General features: G+C 40.2%; 1 protein-coding gene across 4 annotated transcripts in view; it reads left to right on the top strand.

Moving 5' to 3' along the window:
* SLC9A6 (solute carrier family 9 member A6) overlaps positions 1–6,062 on the top strand; it is a 59,374-nt gene extending 53,312 nt beyond the window's left edge. Inside the window, exons 16-17 of one of the 4 annotated variants that reach the window (XR_004966891.1) lie at positions 4,329–4,492; positions 5,488–6,062. Coding sequence is in view for 3 of the 4 variants with exons in the window: in XM_036304618.1 (XP_036160511.1) it covers positions 3,384–3,656 (273 nt within the window). In the remaining variant the exon portion in view is untranslated. Of the gene's footprint in view, positions 1–3,383 lie in introns of all 4 variants that reach the window. The other 3 variants (XM_036304621.1, XM_036304619.1, XM_036304618.1) reach the window with 3 other exon arrangements.
* The last annotated feature ends 8,593 nt before the right edge of the window (positions 6,063–14,655 follow it).

The following is a 14,655-nucleotide window of genomic DNA, read 5'->3' as shown; positions in this document are numbered from 1 at the left end:
TGATTAGCCAATGGGAAGGGTAGCGGTCGTACGCCAATTACCATGTTTCTCTTTTATTAGATAGGATAGGTTTATTTCGATAGAGACATGCTGAATACAAAGGGATCAAATAAATGAGTAATTGTTAACCTAAAATAATAGGACATTTTAATAAAAATTAATATTTTTTTCTTAAACATTAACTTACCAGATACTGAATAACTGGACAAATTAATAAGCATAACACAAATAAATCTATTTTTCTTGTTCTCCGAAAGTGAAATATTTCCTGTTGCTCATACCAAACAAATCAGTACAAGACTAATGACGTGGCAATCGGCTGCTAAAATATTCGCTGCTAGTATTAGTGGAGAGAAATGGTGCGCCTGCGCATAAGGCGCGGAAGGGAAATGAATGCAACATGATTATAGTGATCAGTCATTAGCGAACGTTGTAGTTTGTTATTTATAATTATGTATAACAGGATATTGTAAAAATTAAGTTACAAAATTTTTATTAAAATGTTTCTTATATACCGTTATATTGGCTGGGCCGCAAAAATATTCATTGTGGGCCACATGTAGCCTACAGGCCATGAGTTTGACATGCTTGCCTTAGAGGAAGTCTACTAAGGTTTTATTGTGGATACCTCCTGGAATATTTTATCTTCACAAACTTATATGTATATAAATAGCTGTTACTGTCTTACACAAATAAGATCATAATCAGTGTATTGTCCTGCTACTTGCTTTTTTATTTTTTGCTTAATGATATGTCATGGCTACCTTTTTATGAGTACATGCGATCCTTTGGCTTCTCTTTATTTGTAGCTGCATAGTGCTCCATTGTATGGCTATACCAAGATTAATTTAGTCAGTCTCCTGTGGATAGACCTTTAAGTTGTTTTCTTTTCTTTTTTGTTATTACAAGCAATGTTTATGGTGAGTATCCTTGTGAATCTAAATTTACTCAAGTATATAAAGGTATATAGAATAGATTTTAAAGGTTAAATTGCTGGGTCCAAAAGCATATATGCATTTTTAAATTTGAAAGATACATCCCCAAACTTCAAACTTAATAAAGAAAGACATTAGGATGTGCTGAAGAGCTCCTGCTGACATTTGAAGGTGTCACAGACCTTTGCTCTGAGCATTGCTGAATTAAGTGATAGACACTAGTTAGACTTAGTGTTTTAACTAGTTTAGGCAGGAAGGAATTATAGTTGGTTGGTTGTTATGGGTTTGATCTTTATCTTTGAATATTTAGGCAAATTTCTAGCAAAGCAAAGCAAATTAAATTTATTTTATTTTGTCTAGTAGTCTCCTCAGTCTGTTTGACTATCTTACACAATTTTGTTGTTGTTGTTGTTAATCCTTACATGAGGATATTTTTACTTTATTTTTAGAGAGAGTGGAAGGGAGAGGGAGAGAGAAACATCGATGTGAGAGAGACACGTTGATTGGTTGCCTCTTACACACACCCTGACCAGGGCCAGGTAACCTGCAACTGAGGTACGTGACCTTGACAGGAATTGAACCTGGGACCCTTCAGTCTGCAGGTCAACACTCTATCCACTGAGCCAAACCAGCGAGGGCCTCTTACACAAATTTAAAATTTCAAACACACATAGTATTGGAGAGCTGGATGTAAGATGTTTCTATCAGCTCTATTCTCCTAAGGAGTATTAGACACACAGGTTGTTGTTATTTTTTCCCCTTGATCATTATGAGTGGTTAGAATGATTCCTACTCTTTTTTTTTTTAATATATTTTATTGGTTTTTCACAGAGAGGAAGGGAGAGGGACAGAGAGTCAGAAACATTGACGAGAGAGAAAGATCCATCAGCTGCCTCCTGCACGCCCCCCACTGGGGATGCACCCGCAACCAAGGTACATGCCCCCGACCGGAATCAAACCTGGGACCCTTCAGTCCGCAGGCCGACGCTCTATCCACTGAGCCAAACCGGTTTGGCGATTCCTACTCTTTACATTAAAAATAACTTTCTTATTTTTAAAAGTAATGTGTATTCATTATAATAAAATTTGTGATAGTACAGAAACATAAAGAAGAAAATAAAAATTACTAGCAACCCTAGCATGCAAAGATAACTGTCATCATTTTGTTGAATGCCCTTTTAGACTTTTCTATGCATACATACATTATTTTTTTACCAAAATGGCACTATATATTCTTGACTTTTTTCCCTTTTGTAGAGCTTTATTCAAGTATATTCTTTGGGCCACAAAGTTTACATTAGAACCAAAGTTTATCAAGCTTTGGAGACAAGTATGCAGTGAGGATTCAACATATTTGGGGGATATTGTATTTCTAGGCATTGTTAATACAGAAGTAAAAGCTTCATTTATATAAGTACATTCAATAATCAATTGAAATTAGTTTAGTGAATTCTCTCTGTATGCCCCAAACTGTTAGGTTATTGGACTAGTGCCGTGGTCGGCAAACTGCGGCTCGCGAGCCACATGCGGCTTTTTTGGCCCCTTGAGTGTGGCTCTTCCTAAGCCTTAGGAGTACCCTAATTAAGTTAATAACAGTGTACCTACCTATATAGTTTAAGTTTAAAAAATTTGGCTCAAAAGAAATTTCAATAGTTGTACTGTTGATATTTGGCTCTGTTGACTAATGAGTTTGCTGACCACTGGACTAGAGCATAGAAGGGACTTAGTCTAGTGAGGGGAGAGTGCAAAATAGACCAGTGTCATTGCAGTTACAAGGGTGAGTGACACTCTAGGGCAGTGGCTCTCAACCTTCTGGCCCTTTAAATACAGTTCCTCATGTTGTGACCCAACCATAAAATTATTTTCATTGCTACTTCATAACTATAATGTTGCTACTGTTATGAATCGTAATGTAAATATCTGATATGCAGGATGATCTTAGGCGATCCCTGTGAAAGGGTCGTTCGACCCCCAAAGGGGTCGCAACCCACAGGTTGAGAACCGCTGCTCTAGGGAGAGGGCTAAGTACAGGACTAGGGGAGAACATAGCAGGTACACCTCAGCTAGTCTTGGAAATTCAAGAATGACTTCTGGGAGAAAATGACTCTAAGCCGAGACCTCATTGATAACGAGGTGATAATCACGTGAAGGAAGGCAGAAGAGACAGTAGGTAAGCGAAACCTTGAAAGATTTAAGCAGCTGTCAGCAGCTTAGTCTAGCCAGAACACAATGGGGCTATTGGGGTTGGGGAAGTTGACTGTAGTGGGAAATGAAGCTGATGGCACAAGTCAACAATGTCTTTTAGGTCAAGGAAAGCACTTTAGACTTTATCCCAAGGGCAGCTGCTACCCCTGAGGGGTTTAAATAGGGAGTCCTTGAAAATTCTGATATTGGAAATGTTTCTTGAATTTCTTAACAATTCTTAAAACTTATTTTATTTGTTTTTAGAACCAGGAGCAATTGAAAGATGATGATTCTGATCTTATTCTCAATGATGGTGATATTAGTTTGACGTATGGGGATTCTACTGTGAGCACTGAATCAGCAACATCTGGTGGCCCAAGGAGATTTATGGGCAACAGTTCTGAAGATGCCTTGGACCGCGAGCTTGCATTTGGGGACCATGAACTGGTCATTCGGGGAACACGCCTGGTTCTTCCTATGGATGATTCTGAACCCCCATTAAATTTGTTAGATAATACGAGACACAGTCCAGCCTAAATTTACTAATACTCACTTAGTGATTTGTAAAATTTGCACATGTGATTGTGAAGAAATTCGTACTACCTAAAAAGTCCCAGTGCATGTCTGAATGTTTAAGCTATATAAATGCTATTTATATGGCATTGAAAGAATATAAATATGTACGAGGCAGATTGTGAACAAACTCTTCTTTTATGTTTTATTGGCTGCACTATGTAGACTGGATCTGTTTTAGAAATTTATTTTAAGTGATGCTGTGTGTTCCGTTAGCTTTATGTCTCAGTTAAAATATAAAAAGTGACAGAGTTACTCTTTCTTGTATTTACCTGACACTTAACAAGAGTACCATGTTTTTGTGATGTGAATTAATTTTGTTTTGTAGGAGGAGAGGGGAAGAAGAAAGAGGGAATGTTATTTCAGGGGAAGCCCAGAGAGGAGAGGTTCCTTTGATAGGAGACTTGTGTTGATTGTTGCTGCCTTTGTCCTGACCTTTTCTTTCCTTTTTCTCTGGTGGCCTGTTGTGGCACAAGAGGCTGATGGCATTCTAATCTTGCCCCATTCAGGTTGGGGAGTGAAGTGGGGCCCTTTCCCCCCTTTGCTATGAAAGAACCGATTCCTTGACTATAGTACACTACTGTTGGGAAAAGAAGGCTGCACATGACTTCCAAGACTTTGTTTCTTTTCTTCCAGACCAAGATCGTAGAAGACGCATCCAGCCAGCTTAGCCAACGTACAGGCATATATAGTTCAGGACACTTGATTTCAATTTGAAGGAGCTGGGCAGGCTGTGAGGGGGCAGAGGGCAGGAGAGGAGTAAAGAGAATGGTGGCATGCAGGTCTCTCTTCCCAAATATGTAAATATTCTATACCAGATAAGTTTAAATAAGGAACTCAATTGCTGCTTACTTTCTGATTTCTGTACTTGATCTGTATAACAAGCTTTGTGGTCACAAGTTTTTATATCGATTTAAATTGCTGCTCTTTAGCAGACAAACAGGAGCAAAATGTAAAATTTTTGAACTTAACTGTGTCTAACTGTCACTTGTTAGTCTGTAGTTAATGTTAAAAGTTAATTTATGAATCCATGATCTTTGCACACTACACCAAAGTTGGTCATAAGAGAAATTCAGTGCTCTGGAGAGCTTATTGTAAGGGTGGTGATTCCTCTGTGTGTACTGGTGTAGTTGTCTTTATTTTCATGTTATTATTTAATATGAAATACCTAAGCTGCCATGTGTTTTTGTTTTTTACAATCTTCAAGGAAGAATGCATAACAATTTCCCATTTCATATTCAGAGTATGAAAGTGGATGCTATTTTGTGATGCCTAAAATACCTGAAGGTTCATTGAATGCTGGGAAGGGGGATACTTTCTTATGTTGATTCTAACCTGTTAATGTTTCCGAAGGAAAAGAGAAACTTTGTGGGTTTCCCCCCTCAGGTCTGAGTAGCATTGCCTTAAATTTTATCCAGTTCAAAAATTGATTTATTTACATGATGTTCAAATTTTCCAACAAAAAATATCTTTCCAAAAAAATATATTTATTCTCCCAAAGGTATCTGTGCTATTGTAAATACTCCTTGAGATTTTAAGGGAATTCTGTTGTACACTTGAGTGGCAGCTCTAACTGTTGGCAGAGCCATTTGTTATATGTGATAGTGACTTTCCTGCTATGCAGGAACCCTGTGAAGTGTGCATTTTATATGATGTGTGCCTCTTCATGCAATCAATACTTTCTTGTTAATGTATGCTTGAGGGGCTTTAAACTTCAGTGTCATTTACTCATGAAGTTATTCACGTTGTAAAAGGATATACAAGAAATTAACAGCTACCTTTTTTATTCTTTCAGGTTACTAAGCTCACTTTATGAAAATGACTATAAATACTTAGCATGACATTTTGGTAACTTGTCTGTTTCAGCATGCATAAGACTTTTCCTTAGAGAAACTGATAATGCTTGAGTCAACTAAATCAGCCTTTGTAAATTATCAAAGGGGAACCAAGTCTGCTGTGCTCACATCAGCATCTGGAAGATTCTCCTCTCTTCTAATCTATGTGCACATCTCCAAGCAAAGAAGGAAAAAACAAACTCTGCTCATACATCTGTGGGTTTAGACACCTGAATGGACCTAGATGAACTACAGTTTGAATTGCCATCACGCACAAGTAGAGCTGCTCTCGGACTTTTCTGTTCTTTGTAAACCCTACATGTTTAAATGACTTGAACCTTCTCTTTTAAAGTTATTTTTTAAGGTTCCTTGGCATTTTATCCTAGTTGTCCGTGTTTGGCAATGTGATGTTATAGTAATAGACTTCTAATCTTTATGTATTTTTTGTTTTCCTTTGGAGTACTTGGACAAATGTTATAGTGGTTTCTTTTAGGAAAATCTGTCATTAAAAAAATTATAGCCTTGCAAATAACTACTCACCGTATTTACGTCACAGTTTATTCTAGTGAGAAGTAAAGAGTGCTGACTCATTTATTTTTGTACCTATATATCTACTGAGAAAGGAGGAAGAAAGATGTTTTAAAAAGAAACAAACAGAAACCTAACAACATAATTTATGGGGTGGCAAATTTGTGGTGCTTATGTGTAAGGCTGGATGTATTTACTTATGGGGACAATTGAACCATTTATGAAATATGACTCAAATCAGTCAAATCCTGTTGCACTGGTTGGTAGCCTGTTAACTCAGTAATGGATAATGTAATGAAAATGTTAGTTCCATTTTATGGAGAGAGTAAATTCTGTATCCAGTTAGGTAGAAAGACAGTTCCACATTTGGCTGAAAGCATGATCACACAAATAGTTCTTTTTCCAAGTTAGAGCTAGGTTTTCTTTTTGTACATAAGAAGCTAGGTTAAATTTTGCTGGCAGTAATTTTGTATAACATAGTAATGGCACCAACCACCCTATTTCTGTGTTGTTGCCATCCATTCCAGCTTCCTTGCTCATGGTCCTGTGAGAGACACAGCTAGTGGACTTACACACCACAGGCTCTTTTCTTGACTAAACCCCTGTTTTCTAATTCACAAATCAAACCCTACATTAGATTTGAGCAATAAACTTATTAACATGACTCAATACATGAGCATACGGAGGTGAAAGTATAGATGTTTTGACTTAATCAAAAAGTCCTTGATAGGAAGTACCCCACATATAATGCAGTATGAGGTATAAGGCTTGAAATAAATTAGACATGATAACAATAGCTCCCCTTTTTTGAGCCCCTCTTAGATAAAACAATGTGTATATGAGATACTTTTATATCTATATTAATTTAATCTTAATCATTCTGTGGGGGAACATTCTATTCTCATTTCAAAGCTTAGGAAACGGGTTCAGAAAAGTTATCATACTACTATTAAGTGAAAAAGCCAGGACTCAAATCCAATCTTGATTCCAAAGTCTAAACTGTTAACCACTACTCTACTGGCTTCATTGTCAAGATCCAGGCTAATCCATCTTGGCTATACCTAGAAGGATGATGAAGGGAACAGCAGACGTCTATCCTGCTGCCTACCACCTATATGTCATCAGGGTAGGACATGAATTCCCAGTTCTGTTCCTCCACTTGCTGCACTATTGACTGCAGATAAGAGTTCCCCTGGTTGGGAAGTTTCTCATATTATTACTAAAACTAGAGGCCCAGTGCATGAAATTCATGCACGGGGGTGGGGGGTCCCTCAGCCTGGCCTGCACCCTCTCACAATCTAGGACCCCTCAGGGGATGTTCGACTGCTAGTTTAGGCCTCATCCCACAGTCGGATATCCCTCTCGAAATCCGGGACCACTGGGTCCTAACCTGGCCTGCCTGCCTGCCTGATTGCCCCTAACCACTCTGCCTGCCTACCAAATTGTCCCTAACCACTCACCTGCTTGCCTGATCACCCCTAACCACTCTGCCTGCCTACCAAATTGTCCCTAACCACTCACCTGCTTGCCTGATCACCCCTAACCACTCTGCCTCCCTGATCACCCCTAATCCCTCTTCCTGTCTTCCTGATCACCCCTAACTGCTTGCCTGCCTGCCTATTGCCCCCTAACCACTCACCTGCCTGCCTGATTGCCCCTAACCACCTTTGCCTCAGCCCCCGCCACTGTGGCTTCGTCCAGAAGGACATCTGGAATGACGTCCAGAAGGTCGTTTGTCTGATCTAATTAGCATATTATGCGTTTATTATTACAGATGCCTGTGTCTCTGAGCCCATGGGCTAGGCGATCTGGCTAGCATCATGCCTTCACACCCTAACTTTCAACATTTTCACCAAGGTGCCCATGTCTTAGGGCAGAGCTTATGGTTCTGAATAATGATTCTGTGACCACATAGTTTGGTGTAATGGAAAACCCCAGGCTTTGGAGCTACACATACCTGGGTTCAAATCCAGACTCTGCTACTTGCTTATTGTGTAACATTGGCCAGTTGCCTTTCCACTTTCTTAGCTGTAAAGTTAATTTATTAAGAAATAGTTGAGTGCTTACTTTGTGCCACACACAGTGGATACAGCAGCAAACAACAATAGTCTCTCCTCTCACAGCATATTCTACAGCAGTGGTTCTCAACCTTCCTAATGCCGCGACCCTTTAATACAGTTCCTCATGTTGTGCTGACCCCCAACCATAAAATTATTTTCGTTGCTACTTCATAACTGTAATGTTGCTACTGTTATGAATCGTAATGTAAATATCTGATATGCAGGATGTATTTTCATTGTTACAAATTGAACATAATTAAAGCATAGTAATTAATCACAAAAACAATATGTAATTATATATGTGTTTTCTGATGGTCTTAGGCGACCCCTGTGAAAGGGTCGTTCAACCCCCAAAGGGGTCGCGACCCACAGGTTGAGAACCACTGTTCTACAGGAAATGCCAACAGCTATCACCCGTTGTTAGGAATTATTCATGCAAGAAAGACTGATTGCCTTCTGGTAGGGGAATATCTATCTTAAATAATCAGCAAGTACATCAAATACAATAATCATAAGGCTATGATGGAAAACTACAGGAAGCCATGAGGGAGGACTGAGATCTGGTGGTAGAAGAGGGAAGATTTTTCTGACCAAGTGATATTTTAGCTGAACCCTCAAGAGTAAGCAAAGGGTCAACCAGATGAAGGGGGTGAGGATGAGGAACATGCTAGGCAGAGTGAACAGTAACAGCCCTCTACCTACACTTGATCTTCCATACAACATTCAATCAAATAATTATTGAGTGACCAACATACCATGTACTGTGCTATATCCACATAGTGAGGAATAAATACATGTGGGCTCCACTCATAACACTTGCATATTAGTGTGGAAAACAGGACATAGTACCCAAGAATCATCTGGAACCCAAACCTTCCCCTCAACTTCCTCCCCTTCAGCTCTCTCCCACTGCACCTCTCAGGCAAATCCACACCCCTCCTCTGGATAGCATCCTTCAGAACTTTGAAAAGAGGAGCTGGTATGTCTTTTCTGAGTCTTTCTATTCCCGCCCCCCCCCCGGCCCCCCTCCCCAGGCTTACAACCCCATTCCCTTCTTTTCTTCTGGACATATACCAGAAGATCATTGTTCTAGACATTTTTATGAATGTGCCTAAGACCATATTGGCTTTCTGTTTCAGTGGCCACTTCCCCCTCATCTTACGGTGGGCTGCCACCAGAAAGTGGGCCAGCCCCCTGCCCTCATGGACCTTACATTCCAGTCAGCCATAAATAAACAAATATCCATAAAGTAATAAGAGATTGGGATAAGTGAGAAATAGGAAATGTGGTAGAGGGAGATGGGGACAGGGCAGATGTGGGAGGGCTTGTCAGATGGCTTTGCTCAGGAGGTAACAGTACCAAGGCTTGAAGGAGCCGGGCAGGCAGAAAACAGAGGAAGAGTGCTGGAAAGGTCTAGTTTAGGGTAGATACTCAAAGAATGTTTGTTGAAAGGAGTGAAATGTCTTCCTGACCTTTATTGAGTTGGTTTTCGAAGGTCAGCATCGTAGCATAGAAGTGATATAATCCACAGTCCTAGCCCTGTCTGCCAATGGATGCTTTTAGGAAGCCAGTTAAACCCCTCTGAGCCTGTTTCTTCCTTTAAAAAATGATTATAGTCCATTGATTCAGTAAACATTTATTGAGCTATTGTCATATGCCAGCACTGTGGTAGGTACTGGATTATGATCCAGCCCCGAGTAGCTGCCAGGTCTGTCTAGGGAATCAGATGAAGTGATATACATTGAAGCATTTTGACCAGGATTTAGAAGGCTCTTGAAACTGAGGTTGAGTATTCTGTGATGTCTTGCTGATGAGGTGCTATATGAATAAAATATGGAAAACTTTTCACACCATGCTTCTACTCTGGGCTGCTTTCCTACAGAATCTCCAGTTCAGCGAGTTGGAGGTGTCCCAAGAGGTTGCCATGGCAAAGACTGAACTCTGAGAACTGGCTTAGCTGGGACTGTCATGGCTGCAGACTGAACTCCATGAGACCTGACAGTTTCTGGCCAATTCTGTCTGCCGAGTGAAAGAGCCATATCTTTACCATGTACTCATACTGCAATTGCAGCTTGGGAGTCCTGCCCTTGGTGTCCTGGCTGGACTCCAGGTCTGCTCATTTTCCACTTGGTGCTTGCTGTCTGATGGGCACTGGGACCCACTAAAGAGATGCAGCTTAGTTGTGCATGTTATTTCTTTTGCAGTGATGGAAAATTGCATTGAAGGCTCTGTGAGTGCTTCTTGGAAACAAGGTTTAATTTCTCCAGATTTGTTGGAACTGAAGTGATTCACTGTGTTTTTAAATTCTAATCCTACAAAAATTGCTTGAGAAGTATTCAATTCTTGGTTGCTTTGGGAGTCATGAGGCTTTATTGCATGATTTTTTTTTTATTTTGTTCATTTGAATTTCCTATACAGCTGTGTTCCCATGTGGACTAGGCCAAAAGCATGTGAGCTGTTGTTTTCATTTGAAAAATCTGGAAGTCTTCTGTCAGATAATGGAAGATGCCTGTTTTTTCAATCTTAGAGCTTGTTTAGTATAAGATTGCAAGATAATGACAATTGGACCCCCAATTGTGCTACAAAAAAACCTTTTTTAACATAATTGTGAAACATAAGCAATCACAGCTCCATTTTCTAAGGGGAACCAAGAGGTTGATAGTTAAGCATTCCAGTCAACTAATCTTTACTCACTAACTTCTGGTCACAGACACTGAGTACCTCACATGGGTTGTGCGCTGGGCCAGGCACTAGTGGCACGGAGATGACTAAATCATTATTTTGATCTGAAGGTGACTGTGGCCAATTAGGTAAAAAGTATTTCAATTGTATGAAACTCATTAGAAAGTGTTTGCCGTATGGTATTCAGGTCCCTCCCTAATTGTGGTTGATAGTTGGCAGAATAATGAACCCCAAAGATGTCCACACCCTAATCCCTGGAGCCTGTGAATACATTAAGTTACATGACAAAAGGAATTAAAGTTGTAGATGGAATTAAGGCTGCTAATCAACTGATTTTGAAATGGGGAGATATTCCTGGATTATCCAGGTGGGCCCAATCTAATCACACAGACCCTCCAAACTTTCCTGGCAGTATTCAGAGAAAGAGAGGTGATTACAGAAGCAGGGTTAGAGAGATGCTACATTCCTGGCCTTGAAGATAGAAGGCGGCCCCTAGAATCTGGAAAGGGCAAGGAAAAGGGTTCTCCCCTAGAGAACACAAGCCTGCTGACACTTTGGTTTTAGCCCAACAAGATCTGTGCCAGACCTGTGACCTACATAACTATAAGATGACAAGTGGGTATTGTTTTAAGCCACTGAGTTTGTGGTGATTTGTTACAGGGTCAATGGGTAACTGACACACTGACTTGGAGGGAGAGGTGTTGTCTATATTAGTATGCAGTTGTGAATCCCTGCTCTGTGTCAGGCACTGTGAATGGTGCTGAGGATACAAAATTTAACAAGTTCCAGAGTCCACAGTCCAGTGGGTAAGACTAGCAAGTATAGAGACCATGTGGCACCACAATGAAGGAAAGCCCAGATGATAAACATACAACCGGGGAAAGGATGGGGAGGCTAAGGAAGCCCTGTCATTTCTATGACTTTAGCCTAGCTTTAACTAACACTTCCACATTACTCACTGGTGTAAGAAAATTTCCCAGGCCGCCATGCCCACTACATTACCAGGGAGTGACAGTGTATGGGATCACTGATCAATTTGGGTTCTAGAAAGATCACTCTCATTGTGGCTGCAGCGGAAAATATGGATTATTTGGATAGGGGCAAGAGTGGGCACAGATGATGGTTAGAAGACTTGGCCTGAGGGAGAGTGGTGGCCTGGACTAGAGAAATGTCAATGGAAATGGAGAAGAGGGAATAGATGCAAGAGACATTTAGTCCAATTCAACAGAACTTGGACACTAATCTAGTGAAGGAGTGAGAAGGGGCCATTTACAATGATTCTCAGAAATCTGGATTGGGCAAATGGGTGGGTGGAATGGTAGTAACTACAGTTTTAGAGCATAACTTTTTTGACAGCAATATTAAAATATGTATCAGTAAAGGTACAAATCTAAATTTGCCCCTGGATCACATAGGTAAGGACAGATGGAGCCCAATTGGGAAAAGGGGGGTAGGAGAAGGGGACTAAGTGCCTCAAACAAGAAAGTTGGGAGAGGATGCAAGTTTGAAAAACACCAGGACTTGTAATCCATTCTCCCATTATAACCTAGGAACATCTGGAGTTTCCTGATATGGGTGGTGTCTGGGGAAAATAAGTGTTTAAACCAAAGCAGAAAGCTTCCAAAGTTCTCAGGGAAGGAGGGTGGTGTTAGGAATGTTTTAAAAGTGCCTGACTCTGGATTTCGGTGTATCCTCCATAGCCGGAAGAATGAAAATATATGTTGTGGGATCTCTAAAATGCAGTTCTTAGCATTTTCCAGGAGGGTAAAGGGCCAAGAAATGAATACTGGATCTTGAAAGGAAGCTATGGCTAGTTAGCCAGACCCATTCTGGTTCTGTGGAGGATTATGTGCAAGCGAGGAAACTGCTTCACTTAGTGCTTTTCCCCAAAGGCTGTTGCAAGAGTTTCTAGCAAATCCAATCTAGTATCCAAAGCCTTCTGATATACTGTTCTCAAACACTGTGTGCCAGAAGCTTGCTAAAACAGTCAGCTCTTGAGCCGCAGTCTTTGTGGACCTTTGAGCCAAATAGCAACTATTGGAACAGAGTTCATTAAATATACAGGGATACAAACTTTTTCAAAATCAATTTTTTCCTCAATAGAAGGAAATCAGCAATCGACAGTGTAAGTGACAAAAAAACCCCATAGATGCCTATATTACGATGAAGGAAACATCTGGTTTTTGTTTTCTTAACTTTCATTAATTCATCTGAGGTGTGAGTCACCAGCTCACCAGCCAATGTTTCCAAAATGAAGTCTTCCTTGCCTCTGGAATCGTTTGGAAAAGTCACTTAAGAACTACCTTGAGGGAAAGATGATCCACAGAGAGGTGTCATTTTAAAAAAAAGTAATATTAGTCCTGATTGGTGTTTCTTGAAATTGCTTTTCTATTAGCCCATGATTACATTGATTCCTCAGCAGGATTTTATTTCTCCACCCAGAAATTGTAGGACTCATGTGCTGACTTTAAAATGTATATTCAACTCAGAACCTCACAAAGGACACCCTTCACTTTATTGGTTCACTGTAGTGTTTCCTAGTAGCTGGTGGAGTTAGAGCTGTAGCCCCTAGGAACACTAAGAAAGGAGACATTTCTCTTCTACCTCTTGCCAAGGTTTTCCTGAACTTACACCAGTCTCACCCTACAAAGAAAGTTCAGGTGGAGACACCAATGAGAGAGGAAGATTACTTGCTGGGGATGGTTAGACCCTACCACCATTTGGGTTAGTGCTTCTGTGTTGCACCCACTCCTCTTGATGACCAACATCCCATTTTCAAGATGACTGGTCAGAGTTCACAGCTGGCCTATGGTTAATATCTAGGGCAGTGATGGCGAACCTTTTGAGCTCGGCGTGTCAGCATTTTGAAAAACCCTAACTTAACTCTGGTGCCGTGTCACATATAGAAATTTTTTGATATTTGCAACCATAGTAAAACAAAGACTTATATTTTTGGTATTTATTTTATATATTTAAATGCCATTTAACAAAGAAAAATCAACCAAAAAAATGAGTCCGCGTGTCACCTCTGACACGTGTATCATAGGTTCGCCATCACTGATCTAGGACAAACCTGGCTGGTCCATACAATGATAGAACCAGCAACTTCGCTCTCATTACACTGTATTTTCTCCAGCTGAGCTTTACTCTTTCTGACTCATTGGTAGGAATATCTGCAATGGGATTCAAACCTCTATCTTTCGTAGCAGACTAATTACTTGATTCTACTAATCATTTATTCATTCATTCATTCAACAAACTGAGTGCCAATCCTGGGTACTAGAAATTCAGAGGTGAATAAGGCATGGTACCTGCCCTCAAGGAGCTCACTGTCTAGTGGTAGAGACAGATTTATAATTAGGTGAATTATTATTCTATGGTTCCTGAAGAAGGTGGGGTTGAATTGAGCCTTGGCTTAAAGGATAAATTCTATATATAAGCCTGAATCACAGGAGAGAGGTCTTGATTTGGGCAGTGGATGAGATCACCAATAGAAAGTGTATAATAGAAAGAGTCCTAGGAAAAAAAGCCAAGCAAAACCAGTGGCATTTAAAGGGAAAGTAGAATAAAAGGAGACAGAAGGAATAACTAGAAAGGTTGGTAGAAAACAAGGGGAGACTGGTGTTACAGATATCAAGGGAAGAAAGTGTTCAAAATACATTGTCAAAATCAGAAAAAGATGAAGTAATACATAGGAAGAAGAGCATCCATTGAATTCAGGAATATGGAGACATCACTGAACTGACCAATGGTGACAGTAAAGGAATGGCAAAAGCAGGTTTAGGGGAGACCTGTTGACCGCTTGAATATGAGAGGTGAGGGAGAGTGGGATGTTAAAGGTAAACATCAGGTTTCTGC

This window comes from Myotis myotis, unplaced genomic scaffold (assembly GCF_014108235.1).
Source record: "Myotis myotis isolate mMyoMyo1 unplaced genomic scaffold, mMyoMyo1.p scaffold_m19_p_4, whole genome shotgun sequence".
Classification (NCBI taxonomy): Eukaryota; Metazoa; Chordata; class Mammalia; order Chiroptera; family Vespertilionidae; genus Myotis; species Myotis myotis.
This window is presented reverse-complemented; position numbering and strand designations above follow the sequence as displayed.